This window comes from Astyanax mexicanus, chromosome 3, assembly GCF_023375975.1.
Source record: "Astyanax mexicanus isolate ESR-SI-001 chromosome 3, AstMex3_surface, whole genome shotgun sequence".
NCBI lineage: Eukaryota > Metazoa > Chordata > Actinopteri > Characiformes > Acestrorhamphidae > Astyanax > Astyanax mexicanus.
The window spans coordinates 12,729,308-12,755,475 of NC_064410.1; the positions used below are offsets into that span (position 1 = coordinate 12,729,308).

Sequence of the window (26,168 nt, forward strand, 5' to 3'; positions counted from 1 at the left end):
ACTACACCCAAAGTCAATTTCACACTGTCACACAGTACAGTTTTCCTCAATAAACATTTTCTTTTACTCTAATACTGTAATCATTTGTTATATTGTAGTCAGCCCCATGATGTTCATGTATAATTATTTACCATAGAACATGATAAAAACCGACCAGAGACACAGAGACAACTAGAGAATTACACACAGCGTATTTGGGACACATGCTCATTCATTGTTTCTTACAAAATCAACTGTATTTTACCTTAATTATCCATTTTTAACAAGATTTATCTCAATAAAATCACAGATGTCTAGACAAAAGCAAATTACACAAGAACAAATTCAATCACATTACATTGTAATGTACAATATTTCTGAACCAAACATGGTTTACACATCACACACAAGGTGTTTAGCTCAAAAGTTAAAAATACAATATTCTTTTTTTGGAGCAAAGATGGTTTAAACATGCAGATTATTTTAACCCAAAGGTGGTTTGAGCATTAAGACTATGTGGGGCTAGGGGTTATTTAAAAAAATGGGACCAAAGGTGAAAACTGTGTTTTCATACAGGTGTTTTTGTACCTGTAGTTGGTTTCTTTGGTCTGAACCAGGTAACAAATTGGTTAACTTTGTTAACTTTTTCGCATTAGTTTGGTTTCACAAATGAAAAACCTCATACAAAATGTGTCACAAACAAACCATGTGAGCATGATATTGATTGATCAGAACTGTCTGGTGCAAAGTCAATAAAGTAAAAATACAGGAACAAGTGTTTCAAGCAGAGATACATTAGTTAATAGCTGTGGTAATTATCTGGGCAGTAAATCAGGTTAAACTGCACCTGAACAGTCGTTTAGCTCAAACATAAGGAGTATTTTTCATATTCGGACCGTATCCAGGGTCAGATCATGTTCTTATCACAAACTAACTGCTCCACTAATCTGCGTGCACCAAATGAACCAGAGTTGGTTTTAATAAGAATAATAACAGAAGAATTTAATATTTATTATAAATATAAATAATTACAAATAATTTACCAGGAATCTCTTTATCTTTTACTAAAGTGTGTATGTGTGTGTGTGTGTGTGTTTTACCATGTTTGATGAGGTGGGGGTGTGTAAAGGGGCTCGGCTGCCCCAGGTATCGTTGAGGAACTTTCTTTGTCTTCCATCCTCCCGTCTTTACCGACACATTCCTGCACGGACACCTGAAGGCACCTGTGGAGGGAGTGAGGGTGGGTCAAACAAAAATACATGAAGCAAAGCATCTTGGGTAAACACTGAAGAAAGACTCAGAGAGAGTTAGAATCAGAATAAGAAAAATCCTACCTCACTAGAAGCTCAGTAAAACATGTTAAAATTAGGTGAAAAAAGCTAGTGTGTTATCTTATATTATGTAGTGAAGGACTGTATTAATATACAGTCATATACAATACCAGTCAAACGTTTGGAAACACCTTCTTACTCAATGTTTTTTTTCCTACATTGTAAATGAACACTGAAGTCATCCAGACTATGAAGGAACACATAAAGGATCATGTAGTAACAAACCAAAATACTCTGTGAAGCTTTTAGGTTTAGCTTTTTCTGGGGTGCTGTTAACTTGTGGTTTCTGAGGATGGTAACTATCTATGATTAACTTATCCTATAAAACAGAGGTAACTCTTGGTCTTCCTTTTCTGGGGCGGTCCTGATGAGAGCCAGTTTCATCATAACACTTTTTGATGGTCTTGGCAACTGCACTTGATGATACTTTCAAAATTCTTGCTTTTTTCAGATTGACTGACCTTCATTTCTTAAACGTATTTTTTTCTTTACTTAGTTGAGTAGTTCTTGCCAAAATATGGATTAGAACATTACTCAAATAGAGTTATTCACTGTATTCAGCAAATCTACCGCTTCACAACTTTACAACTGATGCTCTCAAACACATTAAGACACAAAAAAATCAAGTAATTATTCATTTATAAATAAATAATTGAAAGCCATTCCAGGTGACTCTACCTCATAAAGCTGACTGAGAAAATCCAAGATGTGCAAAGCGGTCATCTAAGCAAGAGCTGCCAATTTTAAAGAATCTAAAATATAAAACATTCTGGATTGTTTAACACTTATGTTTTTCCTTAACTTTAGTATCAATCTATAGTTTTTTAGTTTTTAGATTAAGGAGGCCAGATTTGTAACTTTTAACTTGTGTTGTATCAACAAATTGTAATTGTAGAGTGTAGTTTAGTCATGTAGAGATTAATGATGACTGGTTTTGGTTCATAATCACAAAAAGCATCATGACTGAAGCTTTAGTATGTTATGTTAAGTAAATGTAGGATTAGAAAAATGTAGGATATCAGCCCTTTAATCACATGGTGTGAGATCTGAAGTTTATACAGAAGTCTGGATGATTGAAAGAAAATTCTCCATGATTATCTTTTATCCATCATAAACACCCAGGAATTTTACCTGAATTTTACACACCTGAGCAAATATTTGAATACCTCAAACCTACAACACCAACCACATAATAACCACCAACATGCACAAACAGACAGCAGTTAATTACCTGATCTGGAAAGAAGCTGGGCAGCAGTCCTCAGCAGGTGGGAGGGGTGCAGCATGCTTATCAGCAGCAGCAGGTGTGTAATAATCTCCTCTACCTGTCAGCATGAGGGGAGGGGCTTCTCTGAGCGAACAGACAGTAACAGATTACACCTGAACATTCCGAGACCCTCAAAAACCCTCAGGGACCCCCACAGCAGCCTGACTGACACCCTCAGCTCTCCTCACATGCTCAGCACTCAGAGGTGAACAGCACAACCCGCCCCTCTCACAGCTCAACCTCCCATTGGTCGATCGAGGTCGTTCTCCGTGCTCTGATTGGCCAGTTGAGTTATGACTGAATTCAGGGAGCGACGCTATTTAACGCAAGACCTCTGGGTCCGCTCCAATAGGAGAAAATGTAGATCACTAGGAAGGGTGCATACTCTTTGTGGCCATTTTGTAGGCAGATAGATTTGTTTTGTTTGCAGTAAACACGTGATCTCTTTTGGAAACAGAAAACAGAAGTAAAACAAGCTGTTTTTCCACTGTGACCTTTTATTCATTTGTTTTATAATGTACAGTACAGGCCAAAAGTTTGGACACTCCTTCTCTTTTTCAATGCATTTTTATTATTTTCATGACTATTTACATTGTAGATTCTCACTGAAGGTATCAAAACTATGAATGAACAAAAAGTTAAATAACTGAAAACATGTTTTATATTCTAGTTTCTTCAAATTAGCCACCCTTTGCTCTGATTACTGCTTTGTACACTCTTGGCATCATTCTCTCAATGAGCTTCAAGAGGTGGTCACCTGAAATGTGGCTTATCAGGGTTAATTAGTGGAATTTCTTGCTTTATCAATGGGGTTGGGACCATCAGTTGTGTTGTGCAGAAGGCAGGGTACTACACAGCCGACAGCCCTATTGGACAACTGTTAAAATTCATATTATGACAAGACCCAATCAGCTAACTAAAGAAAAATGAATGGCCATCATCACTTTAAGAAATGAAGGTCAGTCAGTCTGGAAAATTGCAATTAAATGGGTCCCCAAGTGGAGTCACAAAAACCATCAAGTGCTACAACGAAACTGGAACACATAAAGACCAACCCAGGAAAGAAAGACCAAGAGTCACCTCTGCTTCACAGCAAGTTAACAGCAGCTCAGATCAGAGACCAGTTGAATGCCACACAGAGTTCTAGCAGCAGACCCATCTCTAGAACAACTGTTAAGAGGAGACTGCGCAAATCCTTCATGGTCAAATAGCTGCTAGGAAACCAATGCTAAGGAGAGGCAACAAGCAGAGTGATTTGTTTGGGCCAAGAAACACAAGGAATGGACATTAGACCGGTGGAAATCTGTGACCTGTGATGGTGTGTGGAGGGGGTGTTTTGCTGGTGACACTGTTGGCAATTTATTCAAAATTGAAGGAACCAGCATTGCTACCACAGCATCCTGCAGCGACATGCCATCCCATCTGCTTTGTGTTTAGTTGGACGATCATTTATTTTTCAACAGGACAATGAGCCCAAACACACCTTCAGACTGTGTAAGGGCTATTTGACCAAGAAGGAGAGTAATGGAGTGCTGCAGCAGATGACCTGGCCTCCACAGTCATGGTTTGGGGTGAGCTGGACCACAGAGGCTGCGTCCAGAAACTTTTGCTACTTCTCCTCTCCTACTCCTCCTTTCCTACTCCTCCTCTCCTACCCCGTAAGAAGGTGGAGGAATCGAGGAGAGGAGAAGAGGAGGAGGAATGGAGGGAAGGAGCTGTAATTAGGGAAATGGGACAGCTGATCCCTTTTAGATAGGACTTGACTACCGTTGAACTGAGCCAATCACAACGCTCACTTTCAGCACGTTTCAGAACATTATTATCACACACAGCTAAAAATTCAGATATTCCAATAAAATCCTGTTTACTCCCAGCCGCATTTTTGGCCGCATCTCTGGCCAGTGACCCTGGCAGCCCTGTCTGACCTCAGCCTTATTAGGGGTTCGGTTTCCTCATCAGTCCCTAAGTAAATAAATGAATTAATTAAAATTATATATATATATATTATAAATAATATATGTTTTTATATGTATAACATGATACACATAGGGTCATAAATATAGTTTTACTGAGCATACAGTTTATCTAAACTATAAATTTTATTACTGGATGCAGTGATGTCATTGGAAAATCCTTAAAAGTCTTCCGGAGTAGGATACACTGATGTAACCTCCGTTGGAAGCCTACTACAGGTGGATTTTAAGCGGCTTCTTTCGTCTCCTACGGTATTCGGACAGGCGGCAAGATTTCGTCACGAAATCAGTTTCCGGGTCACGGAGGAGAGGAGGAGGATCGGTAGGAAAAAGGAGACACTTTTGGGGTTTCTGGACGCAGCCAGAGTGGAGGCAAAGGGGCCAACAAGTGCTAAACACCTCTGGGAACTCCTTCCTTCAAGACTGTTGGAAAACCATTTCAGGTGACCACCTCCAAGAGTGCCAAGAGTGTGCAAAGCAGTAATCAGAGCAAAGGCTATTTTGAAGAAACTGAAATATATAAAACATGTTTTTACTTATTTCACCTTTTTTTTGTTAAGTACAAAACTCCATATGTGTTCATTCATAGTTTTGATGCCTTCAGTGAGAATCTATAATGTAAAGAGTCATGAAAATAAAGAAAACGCATTGAATGAGAAGGTGTTTGGCCTGTACTGTATAGATTTAATTTTTTTATTTGTTGCATAGATATTAAAGTGTAGATGTTGGGTGTAAAGGTTGGGCTACAGAGGTTAAGGTCCAGAGTATAGATAATAAAGTGTAGATGTTAGGTGTAAAGGTTGGTGTACTGAGGTTAGGGTGTAGGGCATTGATGTTAAGATGTAAAGGTTAGTGCATAGAGAATAGAGTATAGAGGTTAGTGTGTAGAACTGTGTCTAAAGATTTTTATTGAGATCATTTTGTTTAATTTTTTTTACACCAAAATATAAAATCTGCAATGAAAATGGTAGATTATATACACATATAAACAAAAAAAAGAAACAGAGGCAAACGAGAGACTTCAGAAGCAAATTACTTTTTAGCAGAGAAATCCGCATAAAATTCACAAAAACAAAAATATTTTTGAATTAACTTCTGGTTAATTGACGTGTTTGAACATAGTGTGACTGGTGAAATAATACTTGGCCCCTTGATGGCCCCTTACTCTGAAAAGGCCTAGATCCGCCACTGCCGTAGGGTGTAGGGCACTGAATCTGTAATGAAGCGCGCCCTCAGTGTGAGCGCAGTGGTAGGGCGGTCCTCGCACTCGCCTGTCTGAAACAGCGCTGGAGTTGGTTGGGGTGCTGTTGGTGAGATCTGCTCGTTGAGAAACACTGCGACCCTTAATCCAGGTACCAGTTCGGGATTAAACTCACACAGTACCGCACAGCAGCGCGCGCGCACCCGCTCCTTTCACAGGTTTAGCCCACGCGCTCGTGCTGGAGCGAGATCAGAGAGAGTGACTCGCTATTCCAGAAGCTTCCACTGCGATTATAATCCCGTGCAGCTCTGAGTGAGTGTGTGAATGAGTGGGTGAGTGAGTGTGTGTGTGTGTGAGAGTGCATATTGTGCATTGGAGTACCGTAAACAATGCTAACGCTAATGCTAATCACTGACTGATGTGCCTCGTGCCTCCAGCAGGTGTAAAGGCCGTCCGCGCGCGCTCCTGTTGGGATTATGGACCCGAAGAAGGTATCCGAGCTGAAGGCTTTCGTGCAGCTGTGCACAGATAATCCCGCCGTGCTGCACCTCCCCGAGATGGGCTTCTTTAGGACCTGGTTACACGGGTAAACACACACACACACACACACACAGTTTACTGCCCTGCTCTCTCTAGAACGAGCTTCAAATAGAGGACTACAATTATACTTGTCCGTTCCACCTTAAATATCGCAGCATTTTAGTTGAAACCCATTCTTACATCTCAGTTAGATTACATGTAGCTGCCGCAGCATTTAAGGTGGAAGTGATTCCAGCTCAGAAGCAGAATTTCATGTGACTCTTACAGATGGGGTGACCGTGTGAGATTGATTACGAGTTAATCTGGATGCTGTTGAGTTAAATAAACCGGTATCTAAAACTTCACAATAAGGGTACACACACACACACACACACACATATATACACACACGGTTTACTAGCCTGCCCTCCTGAAACGAAAGGCTCAAATATGTGCCTCCAATTACAATTCTAAATTCCACCTTAAATATCGCAGCATTTCAATTAAACCCTATTCTTACAGCTCAGTTAGATTACATTGTACGTGCCCATCATTTTTAGGTGGAACGGACAGTTTAAAATCAGAAGCAAAATGCCATGTGTAAAGAGTGCGATAGGGTAACTTCAAACTGGTGTTAAACTGGTGTTAGGGCATTATTTGGAGTGAATCCTAGTACCATCTCTGAAGGCGAAGTCCTAGATAACTTGTTCCGTATAGACACACATCAAGAAGATCCTCACACATCAAACAAGTCAGTGGTAGAATAAGTTGTTTGGCATTGCCACAGAAGATTTAGAAATTGGTTACATTTTCAATTTTTTCTAATTTTCTGCTGCTCATCCCACAATTGCATGTTCATTAGTAATGTGGCTCAATTTAAAAGGGAAATGAACAGCGATTCCAACAGTATAAGATTTATTTTCAAGAAGCACGGTCACAACAAATAACTAATCTACCAATCACAACGTTTTTAAATTTGTTTTTAATTAAGACTAGTTAAGATGTTGTTATTAAACATTAATACATTAACTGTAGTGTAATAAAATGTTGTAAAAAGTATTGAATTTGGACATTAGTAAAATGTCTTATTGATGATTAATAATGTTTAAACTAATGTCAAATAATTAGTTTAGATATTGTGTCATATCTACAGTTATTTAATTTACACTTATTGCATGGTGTTCCCACTAAAATAACTAAAGCAGATAGATAGATAGATAGATAGATAGATGGAATCATCTTCCACTTTTACTTTACTACATAATTTGGATGATTTTTAAAATTTTACTCGAGATACATTTGTGCTGTATTGTTACTAATACAATTATAAAAATGTCAGGAATCATTCTGAACCCACATTATTACTAAAGCCAGAGCAGTAGATGCTCTGCACCGTCACCAGGTTCGATGAAGCTGCTCATCATTGAGTGAATCAAGCTGATTTTATAAGAAGACCACACTGCTCCTGTTCTGCCTTTCACTCTTTCCTGTAATAATAAAAACACAGTACTGCACTTTTACTTTCAGTACTTGAGTGGTAAATTAGAAAATAAACTACTAGCAATACTTAAGTACAAAAATGTGTAATACTTAAGTATTTCTAAATAAGTTTGAAGCTTAAAAAAATACTTCAGCTTTACTGAAGACAGTTTAAATAAATAATTGTATGCATGTCCGGCTGTCTAGTATGTTATACATGTCTGATAATGTGTTAAATACTGAGTGCACACATGACACAGTACAAAAATAATGTCTGTCTAAATAATAGGTTTGGTGTCGTGAGCATTTGTGTGTAGATGTGGCGCTGTGTGTTTAGCTCGTTGTCTCTTTAGCTTTGTGAAAAAATGACTGATTTGACATTGCGAGGACGTTTGGGTGTATGTGTGTACATTACATTTACACGTTTATGTTTATGATTCACTCATTGCAGGAACGAGTTGCCTCATATGAGAAAAATGAACATTCTGTAGACATTTCAAGCCCCTCAGATGCAGCTTAATGTATTTGAACTATAAGAAATTAATTAGTTATTTATAATAAGGTTAGTGTCAGGTGAAATGTTGCCCAGTAATGTGTGTGTGTGTGTGTGTGTGTGTGTGTGTGTGGTGGGGGGGGTTGACACTCCCCCACCTCCCTCTGCATCAGTAAACTCATCCAACTAGAAAGTTCCAGTCCAGCCCATCTGTTGGTAGAGTTCACTGACAGCTGTGCATTTCAGCACGCTCGTGTGTGTGTGTGTGTGTGTGTGTGTGTGTGTGTGTAAGAGTGACTCATCAGCACACACATACATCTATCTTTTTCACTTTCAGTTTGGGAGCCACCATTCCAGCGCAGACCAAAAATGACAGTTCTCCATGCGGGGTGAGTATCTCACACTCTACACACACACACACACACACACACACACAAACACACACAATACACTGCAGTCTAAACTGTCAGATCTCAGAGGTGAGTGTGTTTATCTGTAAAACACCCGGTTTATTTGGGTTTATTCTGATATTATACAGTATGGACAAAAGTATTTGGACACTTGCTCGTTACATTGTCCACAAATGTTTGGATCCAGAGTGTGTATAAAGGACCTTGCACGAACTTGTGTGTGTGTTTCATTTTGCACAGGGAAGCTGTCCGTGTGATGCCGGCCCACGATTCACAGCGGCCCCGCCCCCAAAGGCCGAACCAGCCCCGCCTTCAGAGAGTGAGGAGAGTGATTTAGGTACCTGATCACTCCTCTTTTACCCAGGGCACTGTCATTAGTCCATCTGTGTCTGTTTATAATGTAATAATATCATAATGATGATCGATTAGGTGTTCTCTTTCATGCGTCTTTAGCTGTTAGGGCTGTGAGTTAAAATCTCAATATTCAAGTATATGATCAATTTTTGGTTACATTTTTTTTACATAATTTACATCATCATTTTCTTACATCATTTGTTTTATTTTAGATGTGCCAAAACAGTAACAAAAAGCATCATTTAGAGCTACCAAATATTAGAAAATGTATATTTCTTTTACAGGGAATCAAAACAGTATATATATAAGAATAAAACCTCTATGAAACTAATATAGAAATTGAAGTATATTTTAGCTATTTTTAGAGAATAGTAAGCAGCTTCCTTCAGCCTTCTTCATAATTTCCTTGTATTTCAGAAAAAGTGTAAAATATGAAAACTGTCACATAGTTATTCACATGTTTATAACAGAAGCACAAGTCTATCTACTGCTTCTTTATGTATATATGTACTATTGGCAGTTAGAGCAGTATAGACAAAGTTCCTTTATCACAATACATTTCTTAATATCGGTCGATACAGTATCATTTTGATATTGATAGGAGCATTATTAATGGCACCGCCTGTGTTGTTGCCATATTGTACACGGGCACTGTCTTTAGCTTTGATTGCTTCTGCTATGTCTCAAGATTTATCTGAATCCAGTCTTGCATTAATTTTTCACCAAGATCTTGCATTGATGATGGTAGGACTGACAGGATTGAGATAGTTTACCATGTTTTGATCAAAAGTTTACTTAAAGTCCAAATAAAATGTTTAGAAATTGGATTCTCTTTATTGTTCTTTGTGTATAAGTCTAAGTATAAGAGCTGGCCTGAGGACTTTATTATAAAGCCTACAGTAGTGGATTAGCCACAATGGCTAACTAGTAATGCTAAAATTATTTAAAATGAATTGCTGTTGCCTAGCCCGGAATCTATTTCCAATTTTTAGTGCTAGTTTGGAAAAATGTGTACGTGTGTGTATAAACAAAGAGGTTTTATGTTTGGTTTTTTTTTTGTTTTGTTTTTTTTGTTTTTTTTTACCAGTGGTCTTAGCATTTAGTTTATTAATTGGTAATTGCAAAAATATATAACAATTTAAATTTTAATTTGATTTTTTGCAGAAATTGACATGGAAGGAGTGATCGAGCCAGACACAGAAGCAGCTCAGGAGATGGGAGATTATGAAAACCTGGAGGTATTAGGACTACATGCTCTGAGTGTATCAACCGCTTTACATATCTCATTAATATACATCTTTATGGAGCAGAGTGGATCTGGATGAACTGAAGGTGACTGAGTTCTGCTGCTTTCAGGTGACAGAGGAGATGATTGATCAGGCCAATGAGAAGAAGGGGGAGGCTATCGGAGCTCTAGGAGATGGTGAGTCAACAGTGGGTGTGGCTAATCTTGCATTTTGAACTTGTACACTGGTCTGAGACTAAAGACTGTCAGCTCAGCGGGTGTTTTATGCTGGTTGGGGTTCGGGTGGGACTCTTGTTAAGAATGAGCAGATTAAGGGGCGCCGAGTGGTCCAACAGTCTAAAGCGCTGCCACTTTGATTGGGAGGTCGCAGGTTCGAACCCCCGCTCATGCAGCTTTGCCATCAAGCTGCCGGCGCTTAGAGGGAGCAATATTGGCCCTGCTCCCTCCGGGTGGGTAGATGGCGCTCTCTCCCCACATCACTCTTAGGGTAATGTTCGCAGCAAAGGACGTCTGTGAGCTGATGTATCAGAACCGAGCCGCTGCACTTTCCTCCGAGCGTGCTGGCTGCTCTGCAATGCTGCATCAGCAGCAGCTCAAAAAGAAGCGGTGGCTGACTTCACATGTATCGGAGGAAGCATGTGCTAGTCTTCACCCTCCTGGTGTGTTGGGGCATCACTAATGATAGTCCTAAGGAGTGGGTTGGGTAATTGGCCGTGTTAATTGGGCAGAAAATGGGAAAATTTTGAAATAAAATTATGAAAAAAAAAAAAGATTTTTTTTTTTCCCTCAGTATTTGTGCTATATAATTAATGTTTTGAGTCCTTCTACATCATTTTACTAGGGCTGGCCCGAATAGCGTTTTTTGAGCTCCGAATATTCGGCACTGATTCGAAGCGAATATTCGAATATTCGTTTTTAAAAAAAGAGGTAAAAAAATAAATAAAAAAAAGCAAATCACGGCCCCTTTAATCCACTGAAAAATGTTCAATTTGCTCTGACCGACGAGACATATTCACCCCGGATTTTTGGTGTTTTTATCCCCCATATTTTTTCTGTGTTTTTAGCTCAGATTTCTTTGTGTTTTCATCCCGGAATTTCTGCTGCCCCACACGCGGCTTATCCGCTGCGTAAGCAGGCTAGGAGGCTGCTGCTGCACGGTTTCTCCGCTGCGCAAGCCAGCCCAGTAAATTGCTGTTTGTGTTTTCACACTTAGGCTATTTGCTTAAAAAAAACAAACAAAAAAAAACGTTTGTTCAGGAAGTATTTTATATTCTTAAACATTGTTAATTATATTAGAGGACAGTCATTGTAAACTGTACTTGGTCTATTTCGGTTAAAGGATTGTGCAGGGCATATTACTGATTTTGTATTTTTGCACTTGGGCTATAAGCTCAATATTAAATATTTCGTTTGTTTAGAAATTATTTTATATTTTTAAACCATGTTAAATTATATTAGAGTAGAGGAAAGTCATTGTTAATGACGTTATTGTACTTGGTCTATTTCGGTTTAAGGATTGTGCAGGGCATAGCCGTATTACTGATTTTGTATTTTTGCACTTGGGCTATAAGCTCAATATTAAATATTTCGTTTGCTTAGAAATTATTTTATATTTTTAAACCATTTTAAATTATATTAGATAAGAGGAAATTCGTTCAGACATAATTTTTGTAGGCCAGGCTTTTGTAACCGATTTAGCCCCTACTGTTGCCACATTACCCCTTACGTTTTATTATATAAATCAGTTTCGAAGAGACTGCATTTTTTTTTATCATGTATAATAGAGGTCTGCGCGAGACTGATTTTTAAACCCACTCTTCCACACTCCCGCGTTTCTGTCTCGTTACCGCTCCGCAAAAAAATAGCTTCTTTTAATCCCGCGCCCGCCCGCCACATAGTGCGGTCCCGTTCCTTACCCCAGTCCAAACACCATCGGTGTGTGCGTGTGTGTGTCGGTCCATCCTGCGCGTTGAGAGTTTTCTTTAGGTTTTTTTTTTTTTTTACAATTATTACAGTTTTCTTAACTATTTATTAATTTGCTCCCGCATCGTCTGGATTAAACTCCCGCTCCAGCCAATAACAGTTCAGTTCTGTCCCGCGCGCAAGATATTCTGACGGGACCCGCGAAAACAGAAGTGGTTAGAGTGAGGTGGAACTCTGGAAAGGAGAAAAAAAACGAATATCCGAATACCAAAATTAAAAACCGAATACCTACTCAACGAACGAATATCCGAATACCCGAATATTCGGGTCCAGCCCTACATTTTACTGAGCATTTTTATTGCAGAACACAGTGTACAATGTGGTATTAGTACATTTACTGTGTGGGCAATTACTTTACCTCTGGAGATAGCATGCAAAATGAAACATGCTAAAGTTTGACATTTTATATAGTTATATACATTTAAATGATATTAATAATTGTTTTTGTATTGTAATTATTCTGTTAGTGTGTGATAGGAAATAACAGGAAATATGACAGTTAGAATAGCCATCATGCTGAACATGACTAGCTGGACTGTTTGATAAGAGATCACCTATTGCACCTAAGCAGAGATAGAAGATCATAAACCCATATAATGAAACGTTATTATTATGTATAGATTGTACTGTGTTTAACCAGAAACATTGTTAATAGTGTTTGTTGGTATTTTCTAATTTGTGCAGGGGAGTTACAGAAAGCTCTGGATTTGTTCACTGATGCCATCAAACTGAACCCCAAATCAGCCATCCTCTACGCCAAGAGAGCCAGGTAACCCCGCCCTGCCTACATCCCCACCCAGTAAAGGTCTCCTTCCGCTAAAATCCACTTTTTCTTGTTCTTTGTTAAATACAATAGGTCTCTGAGTTGTGCTGTATCTTTATAACTAAGGATGTATCTCTAAAAAAAATTGTGCTTTGAGTTTTAGAGCTGTAAATTGACTGTGAGGGAAGGCAAAGAAGTCATTCTTTGCTGCAGTTCTGTTTGCCAATCAGATGCGATATGTTTGCATGTATGAATATTCATGAGCAAGAGATGAAATCCTGTGTTTCTTCAGAGACCTCTAATTCAGTGAAATAAAGCAGGGCTATATAGAAACACTTGAGCACTTTTTTCACAAAAACAGCTCACATGGCATTCATTCATACTAGAGACCACAACTAGACATTTTAAAATAAACGAAAAAATGATGGAATGAGACCCTTTAAAACAGTGCAGCTTGTCTGGAGTGTGCAGTGCTCCAGCACGACAGCTGGATCGTGACTATGTTCATTATGATGACAGTACATGTGTCTGTGTGTGTTTCACAGTGTATACATTAAGATGCAGAAACCGAACGCTGCGATCCGAGACTGTGACAGAGCCATCGACATCAACCCAGACTCTGCACAGTCGTACAAGTGGAGAGGAAAAGCCCACCGGTCAGACAGAGCACACACACAGCTGATTATTTTACATATTCGAGTGTCTAAAACATGATTAACCAATTACTGAGACTGTACAAGAAGGGAGTAATTTCTCTCTTTCTCTCTCTCTCGGTCTTAGATTGCTTGGTCATTGGGAGGAGGCAGCTAAAGATCTGGCGATGGCCTGTAAACTGGACTATGATGAAGATGCTTCAGCCATGCTGAAGGAGGTTCAGCCCAGAGTAAGTAAACACATTCAGATATTTTGTTATATTTTAGTCAATTTTCAATTTTACACTATGATCAGGAGATCGTCGGTTCAAATCCTGTTTATGTAGCTTGCCATCAGCTACCGGAGCCCTGAGAGAGCACACTTGACTTTGCTCTCTCTGGTTGGGTAGATAACACTCTCTGCCCACTAGTGGTGTGCCGTATCGTATGTGATAATATCGCCAAAAATGTTGAATATTGTGAACGATATTATGCCCTGAAATATCGTGCCAAATCACCCACCCCTAATTATCACATAAGGGTACTACTTTTTTACTGTTCTCATTTCCCATTATTTATTTGCTAAAGTCAGATTCTTTTTTTAATATCTCAGTTAGCCATATCATATCCCATGCAATAATAAAATTCTAAATATGTTTTCTAAATCAGTGTTTTGTCATATTGTTAAAAGTATCATTATCGTGAAAGTCATTAGGACCTTCCCCTATCACTAGTAACGCCCCAACACACCAGGAGGGTGAAGACGAACACATGCTTCCTCCGATGTGTTAGTCTTCACCCTCCTGGTGTGTTGGGGCGTTACTAGTGATAGGGGAAGGTCCTAATGAGTGGGCTGGATAATTGGGCATGAAAATTAGGAAGAAAATAAAAGGGATTTTTTTTTATATATAAAATGATCAATTTTAGTCAGTTTTAAACTGTTTTAAGAATGCAGTAAGTGCATGGTTGAGGTTATTGCTGTGAAGCTGTTTAATACAAAAGTTATTTTGTACTTATTTTGTCTACTTCCACTTGGATGAATGTGTTGAATTAGTAAAGACCTGCAAGATCCTATGCATTTTGTGTTTATTTTAGGTGCATGATTCTTGTCAATACCGTTGAATTAGATGAAGACCAGATCCCATTTTATGACAAATTTATGCAAAAAATCATAAAATGATGGGTGGAGGCGTGGTTTCTTCCTGCAATACAGGACCGCATGGCCGGGGCAGAATTACAAAACGAACTAGTTTTTACATTTTATTGATTTATTTATTAATCGCAGTTTTAGAAACCTGAAGCATGGCACCAGAGTAAACATTACTAATATGGTTAACTGTGTTGATTCTCCAGTTGGAACTGGATTTTTTTATTTTCCTGAAAATGTCTTACTGTGTTTCTTACTCAAAGGCCAACAAGATCATAGAGCACCGGCGTAAATACGAGCGCAAACGTGAGGAGAGAGAGCTGAAAGAGAGGAAAGAGCGAGTGAAGAAAGCGAGAGAGGAGCACGAGAGAGCACAGAGGGTGAGAGGTGGAGGAATGGAGGGAGGGATGGGTTTAAAATAAGTTTAGTGTAGTTGATGGATGAACTGATGTTGATGTTGGTCTGTGTGTAGGAGCAGGAAGCCCGGGAGCAGGCAGGCGGAGCACACGGAGGATTCCCAGGTACTGTGTGTTTCTGGAGCATGACTGGACTGTGGACTGTGTTCACTTTATAGGGTTGTAGAGCTACAATATAATATAACAACTTATTGTTTAGTTGATATTCAGATTTTCACAACTCTCATATACCATCTTTTTTGCACTATAAGGCACATTTAAAATCCTTAAATTTTCCCAAAATTGTGCCTTATAATCCGGTGTGTCTTATAAATGAATTTTATGAGTCAGGTTGTAAGGAGCAGTAAAGCCACTCCGCTGAAATACGGAGTTATACAGAAGTTTCAGTTTAATTCTCCAGCACTGAGACTGGAGCAGCATTAGCATTAGCCGCTAACTGCGTTAAGTGCTAGCTCTTTTACCGTTTAGAGGCAGGTATTTTCGGCCTGTAGCCTGCTGCTAACCCCAGCTAGCACTGCTGAAGCATCTTTAGCTGCTAACTGCGTTAAGTGCTAGCTCTTTCACCGTTCAAATGCCCTGGCTAGCACTGCTGAAGCAGCTTTAGCCGCTAACTGCCTTAGGTGCTAGGTCTTTCAACGTTCAGAGGCAAGTATTGTCGGCCTGTAGCCTGCTGCTAACCCCGGCTAGCACTGCTGGATCAGCATTACCATTAGCCACTAACCGCGTTATGTGCTAGCTCTTTCGGCGTTCAGAGGCGAGAATATCAGACTCTAGCCTGCGTGTTTACCATGTTAAAACAAGCTATGTGGGACAAACTGTCAGGTGGCATTTACTAGCGCTAACCATGGCTATCGCTAGCGGTTAGCCGTTAATGCTCATGCTTCTGTACCCAGCCTTAGTGGAAATCTGGATATCTAAGCTTACTGTAAATGAACTGATGCGCTTTACTCACCCAAATACACAGTTTTAAAGGCAGAAATCTGTGTAGATTAACATCCAGCACTCGTTTGTTCTTAGCTTTACTTAACTTACCTGACCCTCCACCACCACCCAGCGCCGAGTTCTGCTGAATTATAAGGAAAACATGGCAACACCCCTATTCCTTACTAGTGTTGCATAATGCGCCTTATAGTCCGGTGTGCCTCATTTATAAAAATAGACCAGAAAATAGACGTTTATTGATAGTGCGCCTTATAGTGCGAGAAATTTGGTATATATTTTTAAAACTGGGATGATTCTAGGATTTAAGCTTCAGGGGTTGCACATCTATAACAACTATAGGTAAATCAGTTTATACAGAGTTTATACAGAGTTCAGGATAAACTACTCAATGCTTAAATAGCACAGCAAAAAAGAGCAAGGAGACACACAGCCATGTCTGTCCTCATAACCCAGATTATTATCGTATCAGGTAGACTACAATAAGCAAGCAGACTCTTTAGAGACAGCACAGAGGACTTGGATCATAACATTTGTGAGACAAGGGGGAGATTGATGGGGTTCTTAAAATTCTATGATTGATCACTTAAAGTATATGGTTAAACAGTTTTTACCGTACCAGTCAAAAGTTTGGACACCACCTCATTCAATGTTTTTCTTTCTTTAATTTATTTTCTACAAGTATTGTAGATTATATTAAAGACATCAGAACAATTAAGGAACACATTTGGAATTATGTAGTCACCAAAAAAGTGTTTATCCTCCACAATCCCCTGACCTAAACCTAATCAACTGAGATGACGATTTGAGGCGATTTGGGATTGAGCTGAAGCTTCACAGTGTGAAGGGAAAGCAGCTGCTATTGTTCAGCACCTCCAGGAACTCCTTCAAGACGCTTAGAAAACTATTCCAGGTGACTATCTAGGGGTGTGTCATATATCGTATGCAATATTATCGCCAACATTTGTGAATATCGTGAACGATATTATACCCTGAAATATCGTGCCATATCACTCACCCTCAATTATCACATCAGGCTTCTACTTTTTTGCTGTTTTTAGCAAAAGAAAAATTCACACTGTTCTCATTTCCCATTATATATCTACTAGAGACAGATTATATCTGTCCAGTATCATTTATTTTACTTTAATCCTGGATATATGGAGATATTGGGAGTGCATTATTAGTATAATGACATTTTGGATCATTTACTCTGTTACAAATCTGATAAAATTATTGTATATTTTTTTAAATGTCTCAGTTATGTGCTATATAATATTGTATGTAATAATAAAATTTAATTTTCATTTTTTTGCAGTAGTGTACTCTTAAAATGTTTTTTTAATTCACCAATAACACCATGAAATATAATGATACTATTTTAGGGCCATATCGCCCACCCCTAACTCTACCTGAGACACTGAAATTAAAATACCAAGTGTGTGCAGATCTGTCCTCAAAGCTAAATGTGCTGCTTAGAAGAGTCTAAATTCTAAAACATATTCTGCTTTAACACTTTTTGTTTACTAAATTGTTCCAAATGTGTTTCTGTATAACTTTAATATAGTCTTAAATATAAAATTTTCAGTGTAAAAAAAAATAATCATAAAATAAAAGAAAACACATTGAATGAGAAGAATTGTCCAAAATTTAGTTTAGTACTGTGTATAAAAACAGAAAATAACCACGTTTAGCACTTTTTACAGTTTTTAGAGGTTCTGGGACTCAAAGTAGGGTTGCTTGAACACCCCTAAAAAGCTCTAGACTCGCGTATGTTTAATGCTTATCACTGCAACTGCACTGTAGCTCTTGTCTATTGGACAAATTGATCATTAAGAGACTAGCTGTGTGAGCACAGTCTCAGACTGACTGACACTTTTAAAAATAAAGGTGCTGAACCTGTTCTTTCTGCAGTGCCCCGATTGACCATTTGCAATTTGACATTTTTTTCTTTTGTGGCGTCACTCTAAAAACCATTTGTAGGACCTTTTTTTTTTATTCACACCATTTAATTTTCACTGCTGTATGTTATTGGCTCTCACTGTATGAATTGTCCTGTAGGTGGCGCTGGTTTCCCCGGTGGCGCTCCGTTCGGGATGCCCGGCCTGCAGGAGCTCTTTAACGACCCCGAGGTCCTCATGGCCATGAAGGTAATTAGCTTCCCAGCCAATCACACACACCCTTCAGTTTTGGAAGCATGTGGTCACATTCAGTCATCAAATGAAATCAGTATAACTATATAACAATAAAATATCCCCTGATTACAGATCTGTCTAATCATATGGTCATTTGGTTTTACTGATTACTGTTGTCAGTCCACTTTTCTTTACTTTAGGCTTTCTGCAGATCTGTAAAAAGTCAAAAATGTTTGTTAAACAATTATTTCCATTTAAATTAATTTATTTATTAATGTAAAATATTTCAAATCTATCTCCCAAAGATCGTGATTCAGACATGTTCAGACAGTATTTCTCAGCAGAAATGTAAAAAAAACTCAAACTTTATATTATTATACCAAGTTGTGACCAACTTAATCTGCCCCGCCCCCGCCAAACGCACTGATCTGTCGTCCGGCTGAATGATTGAATGATGCTCTCTGAACTTCCAGCTTTTCTCTCCCTCTCCCTCTCTCTCTCTCTCGCACTCACGCACATGCACGGGCGTAAGCACGGACACACGCAGACCCGCGCTTTCCTGCTTCCTGATTTTCTGCTTTTTACAATTCAATTTATCATGCACCCTGTGTTGGTTTTGTCTCGCATCAAACATAAAAGTATATACTATTATTTTAATTGACACCCCTTATATACATATAATTGCATTTTACATTTCATACATTCATTCTTTTATTTACATTTAAATATCCACTATAAAAAAACGTGTCTGAAGAAAAACAAATGATTAGTTGCAGTTAATCACAGATTTATTTCTGTGATTAATCAGATTAAATTTGACACCACTAATATATATATATATATATATATAAGTCAATCGAATTTAAATACTCTGCTGCCTTGTCCCACATTTCATAGTATAGTTTATATTTTGGGTTAAAAGAATAGGACACCCGTTCCATCAAAATGTTTTCCATTAAATAGTTTTTCCATATAGTTAAAGAAGGTGGCTGTGGCTCTTTCCATGAAAGTAAAATAGTTTTTTTGCCTATTAATGCAGAAGATAAAATCATTTTAGCTACTACTTTGCTAAGTTTACATACAGCTATGCAACATTTCTTATACTTCTGTATTGATTGCTTTATTTTATAGAATCTTTTTAGTGCTTATAACACTGGTGCTTATTCTTTTTTTTGTGTGCTATTAGCAAATCTTTTCGTTTGTTTGTTTGTTAGTTTGTTGGTTGTTTGTTGAGATTGAATAATGTGCTATTTTCCTGTACATTGTAATTACTTTAAAACCAATAAAACATTAAATAACAAAAAAAAAATATATATATATAAATATATATATATATATATATATATACACACACACATATATATACATTGTTTTTATAAGCCATTACTATTTTGTCATAAATCACATAAAATTTGTATAATTTTAGCTCTTAATTTGCCTCGTTGGCTCTAGTGCTGCCATGGCCTAATGTCTGTATTACTATATTTGTTCTAGTGAAGTGGGCGTAAACAATTTGATTGGCTGGTTCTTTGGCCAGGCCTCGATTAGTGTGTCTTTTTAATAAAAAAAAAAAAAGAAGAAATGCATAATGTCTGTTGATGGCAGGTTCTGAAACCCACTTGGGGAAAAAATATAATATTGCAACTTTTTTCAAATAATGCCTATTTGGAAGCACCTAAGAAAAGACGTTACGTGCACCAGTGCAAAAAGTTAATCTAGAGCCCTATAATCTTAAATGCACAGAAATCTAAACAGCGTTTATAAATTTAAGTGATAAAGAGAGGCAGGAAACTGCCTAAAATCTAAATAGATTTGTGTTTTCAGAAAGCAAATCTGCACAATGTTGCAAGCTTATGTAACATATGGGCATTTTAATGACAATGTAACTACAGGCACTTTCTGGGTCTTTGTTTATAGCATTCCTCATCAGACACTAAATGAAATGCCCATCTTTTTTGTGTGTTTTCAGGACCCTGAAGTGATGGCAGCATTCCAGGATGTGGCTCAGAACCCGGCCAACATCTCCAAGTACCAGAGCAACCCCAAGATCATGGCCCTCATCAACAAACTCAGCTCCAAGTTCAGCGGCCCCCAGCCTTAGAGCGGCCAGCGTGGACGCGTGTGTGTTAGGGGGGGTGGGCGGGGTGGGGATGGATGAATGGGTGGGGTGTTGTGAATGAGTGAGTGGTGTGGTTGAGGGTATGTTTGCAGTTCTCTGAGATAGCTCACCCTCCCCTCTGCTTATTTTCTTCCTTCGTTTTTGATCTAAGAGGCCGGATATGGGAGATCTGGTCCGGATGGAGTTTCTGCCATATTGCCGAGACCAGTGGAGGTGTTGAACTAGAGAGCTCTGGAATGACACTAGGAGAGACAGCTGTGGTCCATCTTAACTGACCCTGAAAAAGATCTTGATATGATTACCTCCTTGAGCACTGAAGGGCAGGAAAACCTTAGTCCACTTTCAAAAACATTGTTCAACAGAAACAGCACTTAATTCTTTTTTTGGACAGTTATTAATTTAGTTCAGATCATCTGGCTAAAACTGACATTTTAATCTGTTAAAAATCCTCAGGAGTTTCTTTAGAATCTTAACTTCAGCCCAAAGAGAGCATTGTCCCGTAGAAATGGCACCCAATATAACACATTAGCACTGACCTGACTTCCTATTGGACAATCCTGACTTTGAGCATATTGAAGATATCTGAGACTTATCTTTAACACGTTGTCTTAGCTACATCCTTTAAGGCTAAAAATGTATGATAGCCAGATGCTAACATCCCTTACCCTGTCTCTGTTGGACCAGCTAACTATGGGCTGGTGTTATCTAGCTAATCCTCATTTAGGAATATACCTCAAGATCTCAGTTAACCGGATAACTTGAGCCCAAAGTCAAAGCTGTCTAAAAGAAGCTTATGTTATTCATCTGATTTGAGAAATCCTGCTTTCCAAAATCCCCCTTAGATTCAGTTTTTGTTCTGCAGAGCTGTGGGATCCTCCACAGCAGGATTTCTCGATTTTTTTTTACAGATAATTTATAGCCTGTCCAGCAGGGAAAGGAGATGAGGCACAATGCTATTGGATTGTCCTCAAGTTAATTGGCTATCTAAGAAGGTATGCTTTGAAAAATCTTGCTTACATGCAAAATAAACATCATTTGACATTAAACACACTCTAAATGTAGGTATTATCTTAACTAAGAAGTTTTTCAGTGGGATTAATGAAAGCTTGTCTGAACTAGCAACAGTTGCTGCTCCTTGGTTGAACATCCTGGGGACCCAGGATAAACTGAAGTAAAATTTAACCCCAGAACTGATCGTATTCTGAGTTTAAGATAGCAAGAAAGCCTGTGATAAGCATATCTAAAATGTGCACCGGTCACTAATTACATTATATAACTAATAAACATGTTGAATACTGATATTAGGACTCCTAATATTTTCTGCTCTCAAAGCTGACTAAGCTCCACAAGGAGGACATTATTTCAGTGTGTGACTCTCTGCTCTCCTGTCCTCTTCTATGCTAAGGTGGCCATAATGATTCCTTTTAGATTTGTATTTTTTTTTTAATCCTCAGGTCTTTCTCTTCTTCACCTTCGCTGAAATAAAAAGTTCTGTTTCCTCTCTTGCTCTCTCCTACAAGCAAAAAAATAAGAAGAGAATCAAAAGATAAACATGTTTCGTCTTCTAATTGAAGAGGATGTGCATCACAAATGGATAGGAATGATGATTTCAGTCAATAAAAGTTTTGGTTGTTGACAAATAAGGTGTTTTTCATTTTATTGTGGCTATACCAGAGCTGGTTATATCAGGAAATGACTAAAATACAAGATGGAGACAGCTTGTGAGTTTTTAATGAAGCTAAACACTTATATTAAAAATAACAAACTATGTGTCCATGGTATGTGTCCAGGATATTTAATAAATGATTTTTATTAAAATTAAGAATTTGCTTAAACAAAGCAAAGAAAGTTTATATTTAGTATTAAAACTATAAAACATTTATAAACGTTAGATTTTGCTTTATTGTACAGAGTCCTTAAGGTGACACCCTATGGCATGAATTATTAAATTATTAAAGTGTGGGGAGGATATAGAATCCTGGCCATATCCTGGTCAAATCGTCCTCACTACTTTATTATCTTGTTTTCACACCTATATAAGTCGTTCCCACTACTTATTTATCTCACTCCTACACAGTGTTGGGAGTAACGGCGTTAAAACTTACTTTTTTTTCAGTAACGAGTAATCTAACTAATTACTATGACTGTAACTATAACACCGTTACCATTTCCGACACCCCGTTACTGCACGTTACTTTAGCTGCTTTATGAACTTTTTTGTTTTAACTTCGCTTTGCCCTGGTTAACCCCTCCTCTGTCCGGTGAACTTGAGCTTCTGGCCGCTGTGCCTGTGGTTTGGCGTGGTGAAGTGAGGCACAATTGTGACGATTTGCGTGCTCTAATTAATTCAGTGATTGCCGTGGACAGCCCAAGTTCCGAATTAAGGACGTTAAGCTCTTTTTAGCTGCTCCGGTTTTTGTGGTGCTGCTGCTTTCTCTTTTAGAGCTTAGATTCTCTGCCAGAACCTGACCTGACCCGAGGACCGACCCGAAATCGGGCTCCTATTTTTATTTTACATAAAGCTCTGGTGTGATAATCACAATGTTGCTAAGTAACTAATTATTATTGTTCACTAAAGCGAAGGAAATAGCGAAAACTGAAAGTGAAAAAACATTTTTTAACTGAATCTAATAAAAACGGTAATTAAAAGGAAAAAACTACCTCGAACTGTATTTTGTGTTCTTAAAGCTAACTAAAACGAACTGAAATTACTGATAGAATACCCTCGTTTTCGTGTTTAACTTATTTATAAGCGCTGTTGTACAGCAGAGTTGTACAGCGGGGGGTGTTGTGCCGAGCGCGCGGCACCTCGTGGTCCGTGGCGTTAGTTCTTGTGTAAAGCGCTCGCGCTAGCCGCAAAATACGACAGAAAACACTGAAACTGCAGAATTATGTATGGGATTACAATATGAGCGCGAGGCAGATGAAAGAGAAACAGGAGATACAGTGTGTGAGAACATTTACCTGTGAGTAGCTCATTCCAGAAATCTCTCTCTCTCTTTCTCTCTCTCTCTGTCTTTCTCTCCCGTTTATTAGATTGATCTCTCTGATGAGATGTGTAAATAATAAAAACTAGCAAGCCTAAAAACAAATTAAAACTTACTGAACAGAAAAAAGTAAAACAAAATAAAATTAAACTATAATAAAATGAAAAATGTAATCACGTAGCTCTGGGCGCACGTGAACGCCTCCGTTTGACTTGCAGCATTGTGTGTAGCTGTTCTTAAAAATCATGTTAATTAAATAATAGATATGCTTCTATGTTGCAGTGTTAATTAACATAATTCTGATTATATTTCGCTCATTCAATCAGCCCGATAACAGACAGTTTATGGTTCGGGTTTGGTCGGGCTCGGGCAGAACGTGCACGGCTCCGGCTGGGTCGGGTCAGGTCAGATTTTTTGGGCCCGATCTAAGCTCTATTCTCTTTTGGTGAAGCTGTTATATTAATACCATTTTAATGGTCATTAGATTGTTGTTTTTGTCCATTATTTTGTTTAGTTTATATATACATATTTCCTTTGAGTGTGGCTTGGTTTGTTTAATTTCATCCCCAGATGCGTTTTTCCGTTTTTTCCGTTTTTTTCAGTATTACAAGTTTTAGTAATTTTCTTTGGTTGTGTGGAGAATTTCGTTTTTTTTTTTTTTTTTGAAATTCGTTAGATTATATTTTTGCCAACATTTTGGGTTTATTTTCGTTTGTTATTTTTCTAATAATAATAGTAAATACATAATTGATTTCCTTTTTTTGGAGGGCGAATAATAAAAGTAACGCAATAGTTACTTTTACTGGTAACTAGTTACTTTTATAGTGGAGTAACTCTGTTAGTAACTCAGTTACTTTTTTGGAGAAGTAACGAGTAACTATACAACCCCTGGCAAAAAGTATGGAATCACCAGTCTTGGATGAGCACTCCTTCAGACATTTCATTCTGTAAAACAAACTCTGATCAAAAACATGATACAATAATAAGGTCATTCCAAAGTGCAACTTGTTGGCTTTCAGGAACACTCAAAGAAATGAAGAAAAAACATTGTGGAAGTCAGTGAATGTTACTTTTATTGACCAACCACAGGGAAAAAAATATGGAATCACTCAATTCTGAGGAAAAAAGTATGGAATCACTCAAATTGAAGGTAGAAAATAAGGACACACCCAGTCAATTTCCTTTCCCTAAATGGACACCTGCCTCAGATTAGATCTGCTCGTTAGTCTGCAGTTAAAAACACCTGCAGTCATGACACCTTGGAGGGCTGCTGGACGAATTAGAGTGGCAAGAACCATGGCTCCAACAAGAGAAATGTCTCTTGAAACAAAAGAGAGGATTGTGAAACTTCTTGAAGAAGGTAACTCTTCACGCATGGTTGCTAAAGATGTGGGCTGTTCACAGTCAGCTGTATCCAAGATATGGACCAAATACAAACAGCATGGAATGGTTGTTAAAGCCAAGCGTACTGGTAGACCGAGAAAGACATCAAAGCGTCAAGACAAGCAACTTAAGGCCATTTGTCTTGAAAACCGAAAAAGTACAACTAAACAGATGAAGCATACATGGGAAGAAGCTGGAGCCAATGTATGTGACCGAACCGTAAGAAATCACCTAAAGGAAATGGGATTTCAATACAGGAAAGCTAAAAGAAAACCATCATTGACACCTAAACATAAAAGAACAAGACTGCAGTGGGCTAAGGAGAGGCAATCATGGACTGTGGATGACTGGATGAAAGTTATCTTCAGTGATGAGTCAAGAATCTGCATTGGACAAGGTGATGATGCTGGAACTTTTGTTTGGTGCCGTTCCAGTGAGATTTATGAAGAGGCCTGCCTGAAGAAAACAACCAAATTTCCACAGTCCTTGATGATATGGGGCTGCATGTCAGGCAAAGGCACTGGGGAGATGACTGTGGTTAATTCTTCTATCAATGCACAAGTTTACATTGACATTTTGGACAGTTTTCTCATCCCTTCAATTGAACAGATGTTTGGAGATAATTAAATAATTTTCCAAGATGACAATGCATCGTGCCATAGGGCAAAAACAGTGAAGGCATTCCTTGGAGAAAGACACATTCAGTCGATGTCATGGCCTGCAAATAGTCCAGATCTCAACCCAATTGAAAACCTGTGGTGGAAATTGAAAAAAATGGTCCACAAGAAGGCTCCGACCTGCAAAGCTGATCTGGCAACTGCTATCAAAGAGAGTTGGCACCAAATTGATGCAGAATACTGTTTGTCACTCATCAAGTCCATGCCTCAGAGACTGAAAGCCGTTATAAAAGCCAAAGGTGGTGCAACTAAATACTAGTGATGTATTTTGAATCATCTTTTGTTTATCTGTTTTTCATGATTCCATACTTTTTTCCTCAGAATTGAGTGATTCCATATTTTTTTTCCCTGTGGTTGGTCAATAAAAGTAACATTCACTGACTTCCACAATGTTTTTTCTTCATTTCTTTGAGTGTTCCTGAAAGCCAACAAGTTGCACTTTGGAATGACCTTATTATTGTATCATGTTTTTGATCAGAGTTTGTTTTACAGAATGAAATGTCTGAAGGAGTGCTCATCCAAGACTGGTGATTCCATACTTTTTGCCAGGGGTTGTAACTAATTACTTTTTCAAAGTAACGTGCCCAACACTGCTCCTACACCTTAATAAGTTGTCTCCACTAATTATCCTCTTTCCCATGCCTTAATAAGTTGCCCCCCCCCCCCCCCCCCCACTGAATGATCTTGTTCCTAAACCTGAATGTCATCCCCACTATTCATTCTGTTTATATGCTT

At 38.4% G+C, this 26,168-nt stretch overlaps 2 protein-coding genes across 5 annotated transcripts in view; one reads left to right on the forward strand and one right to left on the reverse strand.

Moving 5' to 3' along the window:
* LOC125799421 (xaa-Pro aminopeptidase 3-like) overlaps nt 1-2,804 on the reverse strand; it is a 39,203-nt gene extending 36,399 nt beyond the window's left edge. The window contains exons 1-2 of the mRNA XM_049476093.1: nt 2,542-2,804; nt 1,080-1,202 (exon numbers count right to left, since the gene is read on the reverse strand). Coding sequence (XP_049332050.1) covers nt 1,080-1,202; nt 2,542-2,596 — 178 coding nt within the window. The 5' untranslated portion in view covers nt 2,597-2,804. The remainder of the gene's footprint in view (nt 1-1,079; nt 1,203-2,541) is intronic.
* A 2,976-nt stretch (nt 2,805-5,780) lies between these two features.
* On the forward strand, nt 5,781-22,029 carry LOC103033143 (ST13 Hsp70 interacting protein). Of its 4 annotated transcripts, none has more exons than XM_022682933.2 (13): nt 5,781-5,902; nt 6,192-6,337; nt 8,580-8,631; nt 8,893-8,989; nt 10,171-10,244; nt 10,363-10,429; nt 12,920-13,004; nt 13,544-13,654; nt 13,779-13,881; nt 15,041-15,157; nt 15,250-15,298; nt 18,194-18,282; nt 20,237-22,029. In XM_022682933.2, exons 2-13 carry the CDS (start codon nt 6,228-6,230, stop codon nt 20,366-20,368), a joined length of 1,086 nt encoding a protein of 361 aa, XP_022538654.2. In that variant the 5' UTR covers nt 5,781-5,902; nt 6,192-6,227; the 3' UTR covers nt 20,369-22,029. The 4 variants fall into 4 exon arrangements, with proteins under 4 accessions (XP_022538654.2, XP_022538653.2, XP_022538655.2 ...); XM_022682932.2 differs by having other exon boundaries at nt 5,788-5,902; nt 6,189-6,337; XM_022682934.2 differs by lacking the exon at nt 5,781-5,902 and adding an exon at nt 5,909-6,063 and having other exon boundaries at nt 6,189-6,337.
* The last annotated feature ends 4,139 nt before the right edge of the window (nt 22,030-26,168 follow it).